Here is a 21450-nt window from a genome sequence, read left to right as displayed (position 1 = left end):
CACTTTTTTGGTCTTTTGGAAAATGTTGTTTGTGCTGTTTTTAGACCCTTCTACAACGAATTTGTTTTACATGCACACGTATAAAAATTGCGGTTTTTATCCAACGCAATCATAGGTTTGAACGTAGTTTTCAATTTAGACTCGTAACCCAACAATGTTAGATCTGTAAATTTGCTTTCGCAAATTTTTGGTTCTTCCCTCGCCGGGATTCGAACCCATGCTACCCAATCGCCTATCTATTTGTCATGAGTAGGGCGAGTTGGTAGATCTTATTTCAATGGTATTTTAACCCTTTTCATAAGTTATCCAACCTATTTTCAATAGAATTTTACCCTTTTTCATAAGTGGGGCGAGTTGGTAAACAAAAGTGGGGCGAGTTGGTGAAAAAGTGGGGGCGATTTGTGATTAGAATATAGTATACAAAGAAGGATAACTCTTGGTCCACATAAGATATTGATTATTTGGAGTGGTGTAAATAACCTATAAAGACAAAATTTATAAGAACTAACTCATTAAATGGTTTTGGCATGTAATTTAGTTCAATTGAAATAATCAACTGAAAATAATTAATATGATATGTGAAAGATCACCACGTGACGAATACTTATGGCCGCGCATTTTTGTTGATATTCAAGTCTGTAAAACTCTTTATACAAACACCGGATCAACGTATTTTAAAATTAAGCTCTTTTAAGATACTGATTTTGGCAAATGCTGTAAAGATCTGAAGAGACGTAAGCATTTCTAAGTTTAATAATTTGTGTAGCATGTTTACATTATTTGTTTCTAATCATAAAATTATTGATATCCCTAAAAAACAATTGTAACTATTATTTTTATTGGTGTTATACTAAGTTGGTGTGATCAAAGGACAAAGCAGAAAAATATGCAGTTTCGCGTCGTCGACGGCGTCGGTCGGCTGCGTGTTGTGTTTGCTTCCTCTTTTCTTGTGTAATGAATTTTGCATTATCAAATAAAATGTTCATGCAGTTCAGTGAAAGTTGTTACGCTGTCAACATTTGTTCCACCTAACAGAAGTTCCAATGGAAACTTTGTTATAAACATTGTTGGAACAAATATTCTATACCATTTATTCCGTTATAGGAACATTATATACTGTAAATATTTATTCCTGTGGAAATAATATTCCAGAATGTTTTTTCCTTTTGGAAGGTACTCTGTAAAAGTGGTAACCAGAACCGGAATTTGCCGGAAATTTGCCGAACTAGTCAGGGCTCTGACTTAGTCCAAATAATTATGACGTCTTGAAAGGCTATTATATTTTTTTCTTTGACGCCTTACTTCGAAGTAAGGAGTCAAAGAAAAAAATTATAATAGCCTTTCAAGACGTCATAATTATTTGGACTAGGCTCTGACTGACCTTAGAAGGTGGATCCGGTATCAGGTCCGTTCGCGCCCAATATAGTTTCGCACCCTACACGTTTGCACCTCACATTTTTGCCCCCCACGTCCGTTCGCACCCTACATGTTCGCGCCCAATTTTTAATAAAATTCTAGTTAAATTATTAGAAATTATTTATATGAATATAACAAATAATTGTATTCTATTTGAATAAAATTTGAGAATTTATCGAATAGAATTTTTTTTTTTTATTAATTTGATGATTAATTATTAAATGTTAATTATGTATGATTATTGCTAATTGGTATTTATACACAGCCTAATTTGGTGTTATTGTTTACTGTTTATAAATCATGATTGTTGTTTTGAATTGCTTTGATGTAAATACTGCATGTATTTAGCTTGGTATGAGTAAAACTTTGAAGATTTTAAATAAAAAACATGAAAGAAAATTGTTTTTAACAGCTTGGCTCCTTTGATCTCATGTGTGTTTGGACAAGTATGATATATATGATATATTTTTTTGAAAATGGTACCCCACAAGGGAGTTGTATAAGTCCCACTTTATTTAATATTATGGTTAATGATTTATCAACATGTTTACAAGACTGTGAGATTTCACAATTTGCAGATGACGGTGCTATATGGAAATCAGGTTCATGTATTAAGTTCTTACAGAAAAAAATCCGACTAGACTTGGATAATATTTGTAAATGGTGCTCTACATGGGGCTTTAAAATTTCTCAAAGTAAAACTGTTGCTATGATATTTACAAGAAGAAACAATATAAATATATCTTTAAAACTTGGTAATCACACATTAGAAATAGTTAAGGAAATTAAATTTTTAGGATTAATTTTTGACAGAAATTTAACTTGGCAAAAACATATCCAAAGTTTACAAACAAAGTGTTTAAAAGTTATTAACTGTATGAGAGTACTTACAGGAACAAGATGGGGCGCAACCAGCAATACCCTTAGAACTATTTATATTTCCTTGATTAGATCAAAACTTGATTATGGATGTGAAATTTATAATTCAGCTTCTTTTAGTACTAAAAAATGTCTAGATAAAATTCAAAATCAGGCATTACGTATATGTACTGGTTCAATGAGATCAGCTTCCTTGAAAGCTTTGCAAGTTGAAATGGGAGATCCGCCTTTAGAAATAAGAAGACAAAGTCTAATAGCAAAAGCTTTTTTAAATATGACTAGAAACAGTGAAAAACAAATTATTTCAATACACTACCCAAAACATGATTAAGAATTATTCAACACAAAAATGAAATTGTTGTTGTTATTGTTGCCAGAATAACAGAATCAGACTTAAAAACAAGGACTTTTTTTTTATTAACTTGTCATGACACAAAAAGACTTGTCAGTATCTCAAATTATTTAGAAACAATGGCATATATATTTATACCAATACACCTACAAAAAAAATCGGTAAAATTGGGTGCGAACGTGTGGGTTGCGAACGGACTTTTCGCAAAATTTGGGTGCAAACATGTGGGGTGCGAAAGTGAATGGGGGCGAATGTGGATGGGTGCGAACGCAATATGGCGCGAACAGACCCAGATTCCCTGGATCCGCCTATGAAAAGGGGCGACTAGAGGGTACCTGTAAACTACGAAACAGAATAAAAGCGAAACGAAACGAAACGAATACTTCAGAACTATTTGGTTTTCCCAGCAGCAATCATTTAGGAGTAACAGTGAATATCATGTAGATAGCCACTGAAAAAGAAAAAAATTATCAGCAAGACTAAATCTTTTGTATAAGTCAACAAAGCTAAAACCATCCAACTCCTAATTGGAGATTTTGCTGTTAAATGATGGGTTTTCCGAAAAACCTTTTACCTTTATTTCTTTTATCTTGTTTTATCTTTTAATCAACAAGACATGCAAGATGTGCCATTTTAAGTATAAAAATATTGCAACAAGGAATGAATAATTTGAAACATACATTTGTATCTTGTTCCTTTTCAGAATAAATTCAAAATGGGAACCAGAGTATATCTTGGGAGACTGTCACATCATGCAAGAGAAAAAGATGTAGAAAGATTTTTTAAAGGCTATGGAAAAATAAGAGATGTCATGTTGAAAAATGGTTATGGTTTTGTTGTAAGTTGTAATTAAGGTAGATCATTAGTAAATGTTTTTTGAGACAGAATTTTCTAATATTTTGCTTAAATGAAGATTTTTCTATGCTTTTTTAAAAAATATAATAAAAAGTGTTGGTCACCGTGCTATTTTTCAAGCTATGAGTCGTTAAAAATTGCCTAAATTTGGTTAGTTTGTTCATGAAAAAACACATAAGAGTGCATGAAAAAAAATCTATGAGATAGAATTTTGAAATAAATTGTGAGAAGAAAGGTTTTATAATATGTTTTAAGAAAATAAAAAGAAAAGATGGTGTCACCGAACTTGTTTTCTTGCCAAAAGTAAAAATTAAAAATTTCCCTATTAACCCAGTATAAATTTTGTACTTAAAGAGTTATCTCCCCTTAAATGGCTCATTTGAAAAAAATGGTTTTAAATACCAAAAAGTTTGATATTTGTTAAAATATTTTGAATTATATAATAAATTAACTAGTTTTCTTTATATAAATAAATAGTCTAAGCATTAAATTGCAAATCTGTTTCCAAATTTACGGATTTGGGCAAATAACTAGACCGATTTTTTACTGTAATTGTACAATGCAAGATGGCGGTATACCATAAATCTACCTTAACAGTATAATATCTACATAAATAATTTGTAAATGTGAATAGTGCAGGGATACAGGTGATCCCCTCTGTCAGTCTATCTGGTAAAAGACATCATAAAGGTGCACATAATTGAGAATTTTTTTTTTCGGTGAAGGACAAACTCGAAATAGGTCTATTAATTTTAGCAGAGATATGTCTTCTTTTTGAGTTTTAATTTACTTGAAATCTCAAGAATTTAGAAATGTTGCATACACCTTCTTTAAGTTTAATATCTTCTTTGATAAATTAAGGAAAAATATTTCTTTAGAAGCATGCAGTGTCTTCCCTAGAAAATTCTTGATGCATGGTGGGTCTAAGGTGAATTTGCAACACGGAGCGCAATGTTGTTTTGTAGAATTATTTTTATTACACTAGTGAAATGAATTGTGCATGTCAGTTTAAAAACTTCACATAAATCTGCAATACAGTCAGGAACAATACTTAACATTTTCTCCCAAGGCCAGCCAAAAGTTTTTCAAGGGCCCTGTAGAATTGTTTTGGGCTCTACCAGGTTTGTTTTTACTACAGGTACATACTTATTAATAGTCTGAAATGTTCTTATATAAAGCCAAAAATGTATATTTGAAATACCTTATATATATGTAGCTTGTTTCTGATTATGATGGAAATAATAAAATAATTAAAAAACACATGAGTTTTTCAGAATTAAAATCCATTTATCCATGTATGTTCAGACTGGTTAACTTTATATTTGTAATATTATTAAAACAAACAAAAAAACAGCCCCCTTTCCATACCCCTAGATGTAAATTATTTTAGTAAAAAGTATTATCAGTTTCACCCCAAGTAACTATTGATTTTTCATGAAAAAATCTTAGCAGTTATAAATCAATGTTCCAAAATGAAATCCTTACTGTCTATAAATAACAATGAAATGTGACTGTTTCCTGTTAAGGGGTTTCCCGAATTTTCCCGCCAAAAAGCACATGGTTTTTATACGACCGCAAATTTTGAAAAAATTTTCGTCGTATATTGCTATCACGTTGGCGTCGGCGTCGTCGTCGTCCGGCGTCCGAATACTTTTAGTTTTCGCACTCTAACTTTAGTAAAAGTGAATAGAAATCTATGAAATTTTAACACAAGGTTTATGACCATAAAAGGAAGGTTGGTATTGATTTTGGGGGTTTTGGTCCCAACATTTTAGGAATAAGGGGCCAAAAAGGGCCCAAATAAGCATTTTCTTGGTTTTCGCACCATAACTTTAGTTTAAGTTAATAGAAATCTATGAAATTTTGACACAAGGTTTATGACCACAAAAGAAAGATTGGGATTGATTTTGGGAGTTTTGGTTTCAATAGTTTAGGAATAAGGGGCCAATAAAGGGCCCAAATAAGCATTTTTCTTGGTTTTTGCACAATAACCTTAGGTTAAGTAAATAGAAATCTATGAAATTTAAACACAATGTTTATGACCACAAAAGGAAGGTTGGTATTGATTTTGGGAGTTTAGGACCCAACAGTTTAGGAATTAGGGGCCAAAAAGGGACCCAAATAAGCATTTTTCTTGGTTTTCGCACTATAATGTTAGTATAAGTAAATACAAATCTATGAAATTTAAACACAAGGCTTATGACCATAAAAGGAAGGTTGGTATTGATTTTGGGAGTTTTGGTCCCAACAGTTTAGGAAAAAGGGGCCCAAAGGGTCCAAAATTAAACTTTGTTTGATTTCATCAAAATTGAATAATTGGGGTTCTTTGATATGCCGAATCTAACTGTATATGTAGATTCTCAACTTTTGGTCCCGTTTTCAAATTGGTCTACATTAAGGTCCAAAGGGTCCAAAATTAAACTTAGTTTGATTTTGACAAAAAATGAATCGGTTGGGTTCTTTGATATGTTGAATCTAAAAATGTACTTAGATTCTTGATTATTGAAGTTTTTTGGTCCAGTTTTCAAATTGGTCTACATTAAGGTCCAAAGGGTCCAAAATTAAACTTTGTTTGATTTCATCAAAAATTGAATCCTTGGGGTTCTTTGATATGCCAAATCTAACTGTGTATGTAGATTCTTCATTTTTGGTCCTGTTTTCAAATTTCAAATTCTACATTCAAGTCCAAAGGGTCCAAAATTAAACTAAGTTTGATTTTAACAAAAATTGAATTCTTGGGCCTCTTTGATATGCTGAATCTAAACATTTAGATTTTTGATTATGGGCCCAGTTTTCAAGTTGGTCCAAATCAGGATCTAAAATTATTATATTAAGTATTGTGCAATAGCAAGTCTTTTCAATTGCACAGTATTGTGCAATGGCAAGAAATATCTAATTGCACAATATTGTGAAATAGCAAATTTTTTTTTAATTAGAGTTATCTTTCTTTGTCCAGAATAGTAAGCAAGAAATATCCTATTGCACAATATTGTGCAATAGCAAGAATTTTTTTTAATTGGAGTTATCTTTCTTTGTCCAGAATCAACTTAAATCTTTGTTATATACAATATACAATGTATATACACTTTTTACTACCAACTGATAAATTTAAATAATCTTTACCATTCAGTGATAACAAGCAGTTTTTTTACATCTTAATATTTTATGATGTATTTAAATGAGTAGTTATTGTTGCAAACTCCATTAGAAATTTGAATTGATATCAGTTTTGAAAAAGGGAAACGGGGATGTGAAAAAAAAGGGGGGGGGGGTTAAATTTTTCTCATTTCAGATTTCATAAATAAAAAGAAAATTTCTTCAAACATTTTTTTGAGAGGATTAATATTCAACAGCATAGTGATTTGCTCAAAGGCAAAAAAAACCTTTTAAGTTCTTTAGACCACATTCATTCTGTGTCAGAAACCTATGCTGTGTCAACTATTTAATTTTAGATTTAAAAAGTTTGAAGAAGAAATCTTTAATTGATTTGTAAAATCTTGGCATTTGTTTTGTGTAAAAAAAACCATGTAATGTCAAAAATTTGATCACAATCCAAATTCAGAGCTGTATCATGCTTGAATGTTTTGTCCATACTTGCCCCAACTGTTCAGGGTTCGACCTCTGCGGTCGTATAAAGCTGCGCCCTGCGGAGCACCTGGTTAACTATTGTAAACAAAGCCTTCAATTTTTGATCATGGATTACAGCTTTAATTAATTTAATTTGGATATAGATATTCAACTTGGGTACAGTCAAGCAATGTTTTTACTTTCTTCTAGATTAAAACTAGTTTGAAAGATCAGTTTGAAAAATAAAATAATTTTTGACAACAAAATCAGACGATCTGAATTGTGAATATTCAGTGACCCATAAATTTTTTAAACTCTGCTACGGAGGTCCAGGAACATATATATAAAAATGTTAGATATACTGTTCCCAGGAAGGTCAAAGCTACATCATGTTTCAACCCAATGATCCGTTTTCTCTGTTACAACATGAACTGTGTTTGATATAAATATTTCGATGTCAGACTTATGATTTCAAAACGTTAAATTTATACTGCAAAAGGTTTTATTTTTATTTTTCACGGAAGGATATTTGAAAGCTGTATCAGGCTATAATATTTATCTTTAAAACAATTTGAACTCGTGATTTCTATTATGCAATCGAAGTCTTGAATGTTGTTCTATCTAATCAACGTAGTTGTAAAATCAGAGCATTGCATCTGATTATGATCAATTATCAGTCCAGTGAGTTTGAAACACCTGTAGAGTTTTATCACTTGTCACTTCATATTATAGGATAATAAAAATTCCACACATAGCGGGATGCATAGCGGGTATGATAAACGCATGGCGGCCGAAATTTTATGCGTAGCAGTACCGCAATGCATGAATAGCCTAGGGAAAACACTGGCATGTCAGTAATCATTAATTATATGTTGCACATAAGCAGATAAAAGCTGTTGGCCTTAGTCCAGACATTTAAATTTTTTTGACAAAATTTCAGAAATTTCTCAGTTTATAGGCTGGTTAGGCAATTTTAGGGTTGCATATGGAATTCCATGGCTAATGATTTTGATAAATGATAAATATGATGCCATATATTATTTCCAGGAATTTGAAGACTACAGGGATGCAGATGATGCTATTTATGAATTAAATGGGAAAGATTTGTGTGGAGAAAGGTATAAAGATGTTCAATTTATGAATTGCTAAAATTTTCAACAGATTTTTATGCTCCCTCTGTATTGTCGGGTATTTAGTATTACCATTGTCCGTCTGTATGTCCATCTGTACATAGAAAGTTTGGTTTGTGTTCTTTAACTTTAGTTTGCCTCAACCAAATATTATGAAACTTAAACACAATGCTTATTACCACAAAAAACAGATCAAATTTGAATTTTTGGTAGCATCAGTTTAACCGTTCTAGAGTTATGCCCGTTTTCAAAAATTACTGAACCCACAACAATAAATGAATCAAAAGTATGGGGTATCCATCTGTGACACAAAATTTGTATTGCAAAGAGCACATTAGCAAGGCAACAGCTCTTTTATTGCTATTCTTTATCTTGAATGTGCAGTGAGGTTAGGCCAAACAAAAATATATGTCTGTTTCCTGCTGCCAAGGCAAAAAAATCAGGGTCGGTAGGTCAGGATTTTTTTTTTTTTTTTGCACTCCCTGTCAGATTTGCAGATGGTTAAATGTCGTTTGGTTAGGGTCCTGTACCCTAAAATCATTTAATCTCTTTAAAGAAGCTTTAATTGAATAATCCTCCCAGTGCCGACATTTTTTAAACCTTAATTGTATCACATTTGTGCAGCCATTTTGATTGTTTGGGTATATTAAAATACGGATCTGGATCGGACCGGAGACGAATTTTTCCGGACCTGAAACGATTTTTTTCCGGAATTGAATAAAAAGATCTAGGGTCGGGGGCTTTTGTCAGGGTCAGTCGGAAACAGAAAACAGACATATTATTTTTTTTTGGTCTTAAGAAAATGTTCTTGGCATCTCACGAAAGAGAGAACAATAACAATTCATTTTAAAGGGATTACAGGAATTCTGGGAATTTAAGGCGACCTGCATGGATTACAAAGTAAGGGCCAAATATATTTTTGATTTGAATTTGTTTTCAGATGTACCGTTGAGCATGCTCGTGGAGCTCCCAGAGGTGATGATAGACGTGATGGAGGTCGAGATAGAGGAGGTTATAGGGACTATCCTCCACAGCGTAGTCGACGAGGAGGAAGAGACAAGTAAGACCATCAGTGCTGCAAGACAATCAGAAATCTTGTATTTTATGGTGGGACTAACTTCATCAACGAATGCTTTGTTTTTATCTCCTTACCTAAAGAAGTTAATCCACACAAAATTTCATTGTAATACTAGTTCAGGGCAGTGGATCACCATTTAAGCCAAAGGAAAAAAATGGGGTTAAAGTATATCATTTAGACAGAACCTTTTCTACCACCTGAACAGTGTCCTACAGATGCATGAAATAACTGCCAAATTTGATCCATCTTATTAAACAATATTTAATTAAACTTGTTGAGGTCATATTGTATGTACATGTAAGATATACATAAGTTGACCACAATTCTTCCTGGCAAAGCATAGTGTTGATGATGATCAAAATTATATTTTATTTTGTTGAGTAAAACCCATTTAGATTTAATAGAATACTATAGATTTCTTAACATGACCCGAGATTTCATAAATTTCACTTTTACTTGATGACTCGCTAACATACTCTGTAATAGTAACTAAGTCATAAGCAGGAAAATATTCGCAGAGACCATTAGAACTTGACTAATGTTCCATGTCTTTTTAAAAAAAAAAGCTAATAGAATGTAGTATTAAACTACCAATTTTCAAAGATATATAACAAGCGTAAAATTTTGCTTTTGATCTCAAGTATTGATGAATCGTGTGGTTTATCTGACAATGACTTCTTTTGAATTATAGTAATAGAAGGGGTGGCTTTGGACAGAACAACAGTGCTGACAGGTACAGTATTATATATTTTACATAGAAAATTATTGGCCTTAAGTGGAGATTTCTTATTGTTAGTCCTTCTATTTGTTTTGATTTTTTGTATTTCTGTTGTTAAAAAATTTGGGACCTCTCAGCACTGTTGGTTTATGATTTATATATATCCGTCAGGGTTGATCAGTTAATCCGTGGAAGTATCGATGAATGGACATCTCCTTAGAAGCATGATGTGAAAACAAATATATTGAACATTGTGTGCATTTATAGAACTCTCCTCAATTGAGGATACAGAATGATATTAAGATGTTGAAGATGCAAATTGAGGTTTAATATGTTCCCATGTTGGTGTATAAAAAATGATGATTCCCTATTTGAAGTAGCAACATGACGATAAAGATGTTCCTATGTTGATGTTGTAAATGAAGTTAAGATGTTCCCTAGTTGACATAGCAAACGATGTTAAGATGTTCCTTTGTTGACGTAGCAAATGAAGTGTAGATGTTCCCTTGTTGACATAGCAAACGATGTTAAGATGTTCCTTTGTTGACGTAGCAAATGAAGTGTAGATGTTCCCTTGTTGACATAGCAAACGATGTTAAGATGTTCCTTTGTTGACGTAGCAAATGAAGTGTAGATGTTCCCTTGTTGATGTAGCAAATGATGTGTAGATGTTCCCAAGTTGATGAATAAAATGAAGTTAAGATGTTCCCATGTTGATGTAGCAAATGATGTGTAGATGTTCCCAAGTTGATGAATAAAATGAAGTTAAGATGTTCCCATGTTGATGTAGCTAAATGATGCTTCAGATGTTCAAGATGTCAGTTTCTTGGTAAAAACTTAATGAATGTAGCTTTTCAGATCAGTTTTATACTATGAACATAAAAATTTAAACCCCAATCTTAAAGCTTCTGAAGAATTTTCTAAAAATGTAAAATATATATGAGATTTAGTTTTTTATTACAATGATTCTTTAAATTTCTTTACATGAATTAAGTGTTCACACTTTTTTTTACCTTTATTATTAAAATGATTACTGAGATAATGAATTTCATGAATTTACAATAAAAGACTTAAAAATATTAATGAAAGTATGATTTTCAACATAAATAAATCTCTTCAGGGAACCAATAGCTCAAACATTGTAAAATTGCGACTAGAAGATCATAGTTTTAAACAACTTTTTAAGATCAGTTTAAGATTTCATTAAATCTGACAATGACTTTTTTTGAATTATAATTATAGAAGGGGCTTTGGACAGAACAACAATAGTGCTGAAAGGTACAGTATTATATGTTATTTAGAAATGAAAAGCCCTGATTTTCAAATTCCTTAACCATAATTTTATTTGGCTTGATTTCTTGTTAATTTTGCTGTTTGATATGGTGGTACCTTTCAGCACTGTCAACTTTTGATTTATATATCTATCCATTGGTCAGGGTTGATCAGTTTATCCACGGAAGTACTGATAAATGGATATCTACTCATTGAAGCATGATGTTATTAAATTAATGCAACTCCTCAATTGAGGAAACAGAATGATGATTCCGTAGTTAAATTAGCAACATGGCCATTAAGATGTTCTTTCGTTGATGTTGTTTATGACGATTAAGATGTTCCTTTGTTGATGGTGCAATTAAGGATTAAGATTATCCTTGTTGTTGCAAATGAGGATTAAAATATTTCTCATTTGATGTTTCAAATGACAATTAAGATGTGCCTTTGTTGATGTTGCAAATGACGATTAAGATGATTCATTGCTGATGATGCAAAAGACGATTCAGATGTCTTGTCGATGTTGTGTGTGAATGAAGTTAAGATGTTTCCATGTTGGTGTTGCTAAATGATGTGTCAGATGTCCAAGATAAAAAAGAATTGTCAGTTTTTTGGTAAAAATATAAATAAGGTAGTATAACATGCAATAATCCTGAATATAGACAACTTTATAGTATAAACATGAAAACGGAAATCCCATTGTTGAGGTATCCAAACGATTTCTAAATAATAAAGAATATTAGCATCTTTAGAATTCATAATAAAATAATGTTGGACTTGAAATGATTTTCCATCAAATCTGCCTATTAAAGGGGCACTAGCTGTCATATTCACTATTTGATTTATAACATAATAAATTATATATCCAAATTATAAAAAGTCTTAAATAAACAGTTTACAATGCATAAACTAGATAATATATATCAGAATTTTGTGTGTATTTTGAACTAGACTCTATCTAATGAACTATTTGAAAACTACTGATTGTCATATAACACAATATAAACATAAATATGAATAGATATGGACCACGTGCAAATGGATTTTTCTATGTCTGTTTCATTTCATGTTATAGGTTAAAAAATAAGTTAATTTTTAATTTACCTGGAATAAGAATGATTTTTTGTGTGTGGATCAAATCAGTCAATCAAATGATGTACCTTTGTTTTACTTTTATTGTTGACATATTTTTTTATTAATAACCGAACACACATAAATCATGTGTAATCCATCTCTAGCTAAGGGTTTAAATTGAGGTTCATATGGATACTTACTTAATAAGGTCTAGTTATTCACGAATAATTCATCTTCTATGTTTCTTACCTTATTTTGAAAAAAAAATGAACCAATTATTATTTCGCTCTCATTGATGATTGAACATTAAAATCATGATTTTTTTTTTTTGTATCTCGTAGCTAGTGTCCCTTTAATAATTATTGTATTTGATGAAAAAATTAAATCTGAATTTAAAAAAAAAGATACTTGAATAAATTGGTTGTTCCAATTTCAACTATAAAGATAGGTTTAAGTAATTGACAAAATATAAAGAGAAACTCGCCAGAATTAAGATTTGTAGTTTTTTTCCCACATAGCCAATACACCCTCAGATGTAAAAAATTTACAATCATTATAATTATAACATGTTTAAACATTAAATAAGCAAATACAATTTAATTTTCTTTTAAAAAATAACTTGTAAGAGTACTCTCTTACGAAAATATGTGTTCAATGAGATTTGAAAAACCCTTTAAGGACAGACATTTTTGAACAATGAATTTACCAATAATTTTTCAGATTCTGAAATGGTTATTTTTTAAAGCCGAAATTCTGACTTCATTTTGTTATATAATGTTGCAGGATATTTGAATCTATTTAGATTTATTGAAAACCAATTTAATAATTTGTAGGCAAATTACTTAGAGATGTTCAAATTTGAATTGCATGAGGGGATGGGAGGCACTGAACTTATTTTACAAAATTTCCAAGAAAACGCAACCCTATGAATTTGATTGCCTTTCATCCCCACAAAAAAATTCAAATCTTGAACACCCTTTCATCTATTAACGCTACTTGATTATTAAAATAGAGACAAAAATATAATACACAGATATAGAAAAAAGTTAATATTAAAAAGTATTGTGATTCAAAAGAAGCGATAGTACTTGAAAGTAGGCTATATAAAGCATGAAAGATTTAACAACAAAAAAATATGGTGAGCGGAACATTAATGTCATGAACAATGTAAAACTGCATGCCAGAGTTAATATTTTGAGCAAAGACCTATTGAAATTATTCTGTTACAGGTATGGACCGCCCACAAGAACCGAGAACAGGTTAATTGTAGAAAATCTTTCTTCAAGAGTAAGCTGGCAGGTATGTATACTATCTGTGCTTGGGTTTTTTTTTTTCTCAATAGATTTCAATTTCTAAATAAAATTTGAAGATACTAGACCTTTGTCATTGATTAAATTTTTTTCCCCCTATTTATATATATAATGAACCAAGATGGAAACTAATAAATCATTTAATGTTCAACACAAAATTGAACATTTTTTCACTGACTGTATATTCCTTTTAAAATCACCACAAAAAAGAATACAAAAACAAATCAAACTTTTATAAGGGGATAGTATTTTATCAGTCTTGTGAACATCATTTCATAAAAATAGTTCCCTGCTTTTCTTTCATTTAATTGAAACAAATGCAGAAATTATTTATTAATGTGGAAATATAACCTATATTTGGCACATTTTACAGGAATATACAGATTGTGACAGTTTACATATTAATGTTTCATATCTAAATAGTATTGTCTTCTCTCATAAGCACCCTCAAAGATGAGGTGGCAGGAGCATGATGAAGGATGAAGGGTCTAATCACAGCTTCCTCCCTTAAAGTGCCACAAGAAATGGCTACTTCAATGTGTTTCACTCTTGTTCTTGCTTATGATGTGTTGACTGTGAGACGAGGGGGTCTAGCTGGCTTGATGTTCATCCTTCAGAAGACAAAGAGGGTCATACGCTGATGGGAAAGTCATGCTTTACATGACTAGCATGGTCAATCTTTGGAAAACACAAAAAATGATGAATGTCAGTCAGCTAAAGCTATCCATACATCCAGATTGCATAGATCTTGCTATCTTCCCATGTTCAGAAAAAGAGCAGAATACTGCTGCAATGTATTGATGAAATAAATAGAAGTACACTAGAAGTCCTGATGCTCTCTCTAGCAAGGGTTCATTAAGCTCTCAGGCGATGTCAGTTTCTATTCAGTAGAGGTAATTCTGTTATAAAATTATACACATCTTTTTAATGTATGAATAGTATTATGAAGTAGTAGAAGTTAGAAAATTTGGATTTTCAAAGATTTTCAAAGCTATATCAGTAATGATTTAAAATATTGAAACATTAAAAATAATTGGAACATGGAAATACATGTACATTTGTAGATGTGCAAAACATGAAAAAGAAATGTGAGGATTAAAAGGCTTTTTAGTGTACTGTTGTTTATCAATGTCCTTGATTTGTTTTTGGATGTTCATATCCTTTATATAAATAATGTTTATGACTAAAAACAAATATGTTCTAAGTCATTGATATTTATATTTAACTAAAAGCTTTGTCATTTGGAATCTTAAATGGATTGTGTAGTAGGTCAAATTTCCAAAAAAAGAAGATCGTTTTTATGTTAATTTTAATTTTAATAATTACTCTTGTGATTCTGAACTTTTTTCAAATCAGCCTTGCTAAAATTGACTTTCCATGAAAGCTTTGAATTCAAAACGCCAACAATATTCAAGTAGTTGTTCCCATTCCCCATGATTTTAGAAAGTTTCTCTTTACAGAAAATCCTAAATAATTTTAAAAACAAGGTATAAATAAAGGTAGGTTGGTAGGTATAATGCAAAATCATGAGGAAATTGAAAAGATATTTTTTTTAAAGTACATATCTAACTTTGTTATACTATTTACTTAAAAGGATTTGAAAGACTACATGAGACAGGCAGGAGAAGTCACATACGCTGATGCACACAAGCAGCACAAAAATGAAGGGTAAGTCATTACAATTTTTGGAAAGATTGGGATTCTTCCAATTCTCTTAAAACGCATCAGCCTCCAAAACATAAAGAAAACATCTTTGCTACTAAATTAGTAACTGAATTTATACACACTTAGGCCAAAATAAAAAGAATGTATGTTTGCCCAAATGTGACCGACCCAAAATAAACCTGCTGACTCAAATTCTTTTTATTAAGTTTTTTTTTTCCGTTTTTTTTTTTTTGTGTCCGCTCCGTCATTGTATAAAACTTAATGTTTGTCATCTTTGCGTTTGAAAGTAATCGTGAATAATATTAAAAGAAAGCGTATAATAGATGCTGTAGTTGTCAGTACTACCAAACCCTTACCTATATGCTCAATGTTAATTTCATCGTGTAATCCAATATCTGATAAGAATATTCAGGTAGATTTGTTCAAAACTTTGTGCAATCCAATATTTTCAATGTTTTTCTGACAGGAAATGGATCCGGAAGTTGCGAATTTACAATCTTGCAAGAAGATTTTGTTTTAACTGAATAAAAAGGAATTATTTCTTGATAAATTGTTGTCTTTAATTATAATCTTCCTTCATCATGTGAATTAGATGCCCTTTAATTTTATTCAAATAGTTCAAATTTACAAGTCTCAGTTGACAAGATCAGTACGTTGCTGTTTGGGAGAATTTGATAAACTATAATTGCTCATAGAATCAAAAATATAATCTTAACTGAATGCGAGTCCTTCTGAATAATTTATTGCAATATAAATATAAATCCCTTTTGATAGAGAAATCTGACTTTTGTCAGAAATGTTTATTTCACATGTGCAAAAGTAAACACATGTTATGGACGCCATATTGGATTTTTATACAAATTTGTGAGAAAGCCTCTAGAACCATGACCTGAAAATAAATAGTCTTCAGAAAACGTTAACTTTATGCAATTATATTTTATCAATAATGACTATTTTCAAAAAATTAAACTTGATTATTTAAAGAAATAATTAAAATTATGACAAATACGTTTTTAGTGTGGAGATTCTACAAAACATGCTTTGATCTATTTATAGCCAAATTAGTTTAACTGTGTGATAATTTGTTTTCTAAAACAAAAAAGACACAAACTATTGATGGTAGATAATAATTCATATAAATATTTTAGGATATTTGATATATTTTAATAGATATAGGATTTCAAGACTGCAAACAAATTTAATCATTACGGGTACATAATCAGCTGATATTTTTTTTACACTTACATCGTGTTTGATGTAACTGTTGAAAATCACTTCATAAATCCACCAGCCCTTTCACACATTTAGCAATTGTCCGGGTTATAAACATCTCAGGAAACAAATCATATAGTAGAATAATTATTTATAGAGGTTTTAAATACCTGGCTTTTGGTTGTCTCTACAAAGGTTTAAAGAAAAAAAAGACTGTTTTAAGATCATTTAATATATTCATGCAAATTCTGATAAAAAAAAAAAAAAAGAATTTGCCTACCTACCTACCCACACCCAGTCATGGGTCTGGTTTGGGCAAACTGAAATATTTTTAATTGTGGCCTTACATAAAGTTTCTAATTGCTTTCATGTCTGTAAACGAAGCCCTTGGGGAGGGTTAACCTACTTTTGAGTTTGTATCAATTAGTATATATCACTCTTATCAGAGAAGGTACTGCAAGTAAATTGATTAATTTTTTTATGCCTACGATAGTAGAGGGGCATGATGTTTTCTGGTCTGTCGGTTTATCCATTTGTCGGACAACTGGTTGTTGGGTTGCTGCCCCTGAATTGGTAATTTTAAGGAAATTTTGCAGTTTTTATACGCCCCTTCTTTTAGACGGGACATATTATGGTATACCGTCCGTCTGTCCGTCCGTCGTCCACACTTCGTACAATAACTCAAAAATACTTTCACCAATTTCCATGAAACTTTAGTGAATTGTTTATATCTATTGATGTAAGCTCCCTTTCGTTTTTTTTTAATTTTAGATTTTAAGTTTTGGATTAATGGGGCTTTATTCATAAAAAAAGGGGGATTTTTAACACTTCGGACTATAACTCAAAAAGGCTTTCACCAATGTCCATGAAACTTTGGTGAATTGTTTATATCTATTGATGTAACAAATAATACTTAATAAAATCTGATGAAAACATAAAATTTGTAAAATCTGTAGTTCAATTTAAAACATTAAATTTCTTGTAAAAAATAGGTTCTATGAATGTCATACGTTTGTACTATTATTGAATGGTTGCAAGGATGAAAGCACATTAGCAGTCCCTGAGATACTAACTGTTCCCTGAGGCATATATCATTTTATGATAACATTTTTACTATCTAAGCTATGGATAAAAATCAAAATCAAAAAAAATGTTTTTGCATATAGGATGTTTTACTCTTGTTAAAATTGGTTGCAATTGAAATCACAAATGATACCTTAGCATTGCAGCTTTTTTATAGAGTTTGGTTTCGGTGGAAGGGTTGAGCGCAATAAAAAATGTTATAAAACATAACTAGTCTTCAATAGCACATAATAAGTGAACAAGTGACAACATGAAAATCCTAACATGTGACTAAATATTCCTTAGATGTTAAAGGGTGTCATTTTATGAAAAAAATAAGGAAATCAAGTCTCCTAAACATTTATCAATATGATCATCTTGTGAATATTCTAAACAATAAAAAGGTAATAATCATTATCCACCATATTAAGCACCATTTGAACAACTTTTGCATACATCTTTGTATAATTTAGTATGGATTCCTTACTGTGTTCAACAGAATCTAACTATGAGCAATATATCCCAAGAAAATTACCTTCTTTCAAACTACTATAAAATTTGGAAATCAGCCATAGAATTACTAAAACCCATAATCATATATCACTTTCCTTATATTGCATTGAAGACATCTATGTTATATGCCAATATTAATGATATTTGTTTTTTATGCTAAATATTGAAAAGCTGTACTAGGTTAATCATCAGTGTCTTCTTCACTGTAATCACTGTCCTCATCATCAGAAAAATCCTCATTTTCATTCTCAGAAGAGGCCTCCTCATCATCAATGAAATCTTTATCTTCATCATCAATGAAATCCTTACTTTCATCACCTTCTTCCTCATTTAGATCATAACTTTCAGTAGAGTCACTTTCACCATCTTCACTTTCCCTGTTATCTTCTTGCTGCTCCTCATTGTCATTGTAGTCTTTTTTGCCATTTTTATACGCCCGTCGTCAATGAAATCCTTACTTTCATCACCTACTTCCTCATTTAGATCATAACTTTCAGTAGAGTCACTTTCACCATCTTCACTTTCCCTGTTATCTTCTTGCTGCTCCTCATTGTCATTGTAGTCTTTTTTGCCATTTTTATACGCCCGTCGTCTTTCAAACAACGGGCGTATCATGCGCTAAAGCGCAGCCCTTTATTGGTTATTATCTTGAATTTTATTATAGATAGAGATAAACTGTAAACAGCAATAATGTTAAGCAAAGTAAGATCTACAAATAAGTCAACATGACCAAAATAGTCAGAGAACTCTTTAAGGAGTTATTGTCCTTTAGAGTCCATATTGAACAACTTTTCGTCATTTTTGTAACTTGTACAAAAATCTTCTTTTCTAAAACTATGGGCCAAATTTAACCAAACTTGGCCACAATCATTACAAGGGTATCTATTTTAAAAAAGTGTCTAATGACCCTGCCTGCCAACCAAGATGGCCGACATCAATAAATACAGTAACAGGTGAGCGACACAGGCTCTAAAGAGCCTCTTGTTTTAAGTATTGAGGATTTTAAACGTAAATACGGGTTAAAAAACTTTTACAGGAATACATACACAAGAATTGTTCATGTCATCTGACATGGCATTTTAAAAGGGTTTTAAGGAAATTTTTAGTGGATATATGATTCTTTTGCAGAGTTGTTGAATTTTCCTCATACTCAGATATGAAGGCAGCTTTGGATAAATTAGACAATACAGAAATCAATGGTAGAAAAATCAAGTTGATAGAAGACAGACCAAAAAGTAGTAGTAGAAGCAGTAGGAGGAGGTTTGTACAACTTAAATTGCATAATTATCAAAATTATATTTATTGGGATATAATTGGATTTGTCAAATTTTTACAAAGACACAAATAATAAATAAAGCTTTATGGATAAAATAAGGTGGTGTTGTTTTTTTTTAAGATTGTTATATTTCATTCACACCATGTCAGTCTCCTGACAGCTTTTACTTGCACATCTGTTATATTCATAGCAGGTTGGTTTTGGAAGATGATATGGTCCGTTGTACTGACCATCTTTTACACGAGATAAAGTTAAGTACACATTGCTGTAAAATTCTATATGAATAAAAATTATGTATTCGAAAAGTGAAAATTATGACCATCTTTCGGTTCTGAAATTACTGAAGACATCATACCCAACGTGTACTGATTCACATGTTACTCATTTTAACTTTGAAGTATTACAAATTAAAAATTTACTGTGAGTAAAGAATTGACCATAGATTTAATTTATTTAAGGTCTCCAAGTAGAAGTAGAAGCCGATCCAGGTCAAGAGGAAGAAGATCAAGAAGTGCAAGTAGAAGTCGCAGCAGGAGTAAAAGTTCAAGAAGCAGAAGTCGTAGTAGAAGTAGAAGTAAATCAAGGAGTCCAAGCGTAGACCGTAAAGAAGCTTCAAAGTCGAGATCAAAATCACCAGAAGAGAATGGAGATAAAGATTGAAATTACAGAACTGTTTGATCATCTATTCATCAATTGCTATTTAACTATATGAACAAAAGTGAATTATTTAGAACATATTAAAGGTTTAGTAGTCAATAGCATAATATAGCATTTGCTGGAATAATGTTATCTTTTAGACAATTTTTGCAGCATGATATGTCACAAACCATTTTTTTTAACTTTTTATGTTGAATTTCTTTCAGGCAATGACGATGTAAGGGAAATATCATTGTAAATATCTTATATCTTTTTTCAATACTGTATTGATCACGTGTGAATAAATGTCATTCAAAATGTTCATTAAACTGAAGAAAATAAAAAAAAAAATGTTAACTATAAAGAGTCACCCCACCTATTTCTTGTATCATTACTTTGGAAGAAAAAAACCTGAATGATGTTAGAGTAAAAAATGAAAACAGCACATTACAAATTTCATGCATTCAAACTGGACTTTGCCAATTAATCGGTGGAAAGCTGCCATTAATTAGTTTGTTCATGCATTTGTCAAGCAAAATTAGTTTCTGCTTTCTTACTTTAAAAACCCTTGTTTGAGTAAAAAAAGTAGCTTTTCATGATTATTCGTTTGCCACTTCTTGAAGGTTAGTCTCATACAAAGAAGAAAACTACTTTGAAAGTCATTGTCCAGAACATATTCAACTATATCATTTTTTGTATATGTCCAAAAAATTGTTTTTTCTCTCCAATTTAAAACCCCTTGGAGATTTAGAATGAATAAATAGGGCATTAATAAATTTCTACTATGGGTATAAATGAAAATTAGAAAATGTGGTATGATTGCCAATGAGACTATTCTCCACCAGAGACTAAATGACATAGAAATTAACAACTGTATGTCATAGTACTGCTATTCAACAATGAGTAAAACTCATACTGCATAGAAAACTATAAAGACCATGTTGCGACAAATGTAAAATAAGAATATGAATCGCCTGTTTTATGTAAATAACAAAAAAACGAATATGATAAACAGCAACAATCAACAATGACAGAATATCAGACTTCTTACTTGGGACAGTTACATACACAATGTGGCAGGGTTGAACATGTTGGCTGGAGATTCACCTTACCCTAACCTAGGAAAGTGTTATAAAAGTACTGCACAAGAACAAACATAAAATAAGTTGAAAAGGGTTTAACCCATCAGAAAGATACCAAGCAAATAAAAACATCAAAAAACACCTAATAAATTGAGTGATGACCCTGCACTCCAAAGTAACTTCTATAATTAAGTTATTGTAGGACTTTCTTTGAGATATAATTGTGTCTAGGAGACACGAATGATACCCCTGCAGATTCAAAGATTGATTTTAAAATACAAAAAGTTGAGCAGTACATAGGTCTGGTTAACTATAGGAGGAGTTATTTGTAAATGCTTTGCACCTCTTATGGA

The 21450-nt window shown here is 31.1% G+C and overlaps 2 protein-coding genes across 4 annotated transcripts in view; both read left to right on the top strand.

Annotated features, from left to right (window-relative positions):
- The window catches only part of LOC139514377 (exportin-1-like), a 667034-nt gene that overhangs the window by 612381 nt on the left and 33203 nt on the right, over positions 1–21450 (top strand). The gene's annotated exons all lie outside the window — the stretch shown is intronic.
- On the top strand, positions 391–20394 carry LOC139514380 (serine/arginine-rich splicing factor 4-like). 3 transcript variants are annotated; one of them, XM_071303536.1, is made up of 10 exons: positions 599–734; positions 3351–3485; positions 8117–8187; positions 9140–9259; positions 9969–10010; positions 11238–11273; positions 13571–13640; positions 15246–15319; positions 19232–19363; positions 19838–20394. In XM_071303536.1, exons 2-10 carry the CDS (start codon positions 3363–3365, stop codon positions 20037–20039), a joined length of 870 nt encoding a protein of 289 aa, XP_071159637.1. In that variant the 5' UTR covers positions 599–734; positions 3351–3362; the 3' UTR covers positions 20040–20394. The 3 variants fall into 3 exon arrangements, with proteins under 3 accessions (XP_071159639.1, XP_071159637.1, XP_071159638.1); XM_071303537.1 differs by lacking the exon at positions 11238–11273; XM_071303538.1 differs by lacking the exons at positions 9969–10010; positions 11238–11273 and having other exon boundaries at positions 391–734.

Source organism: Mytilus edulis, chromosome 3 (assembly GCF_963676685.1).
Source record: "Mytilus edulis chromosome 3, xbMytEdul2.2, whole genome shotgun sequence".
Taxonomy (NCBI): domain Eukaryota; kingdom Metazoa; phylum Mollusca; class Bivalvia; order Mytilida; family Mytilidae; genus Mytilus; species Mytilus edulis.
Note: the sequence above shows the minus strand (reverse complement) of the source record. Positions and strands in the feature narration are given on the sequence as shown.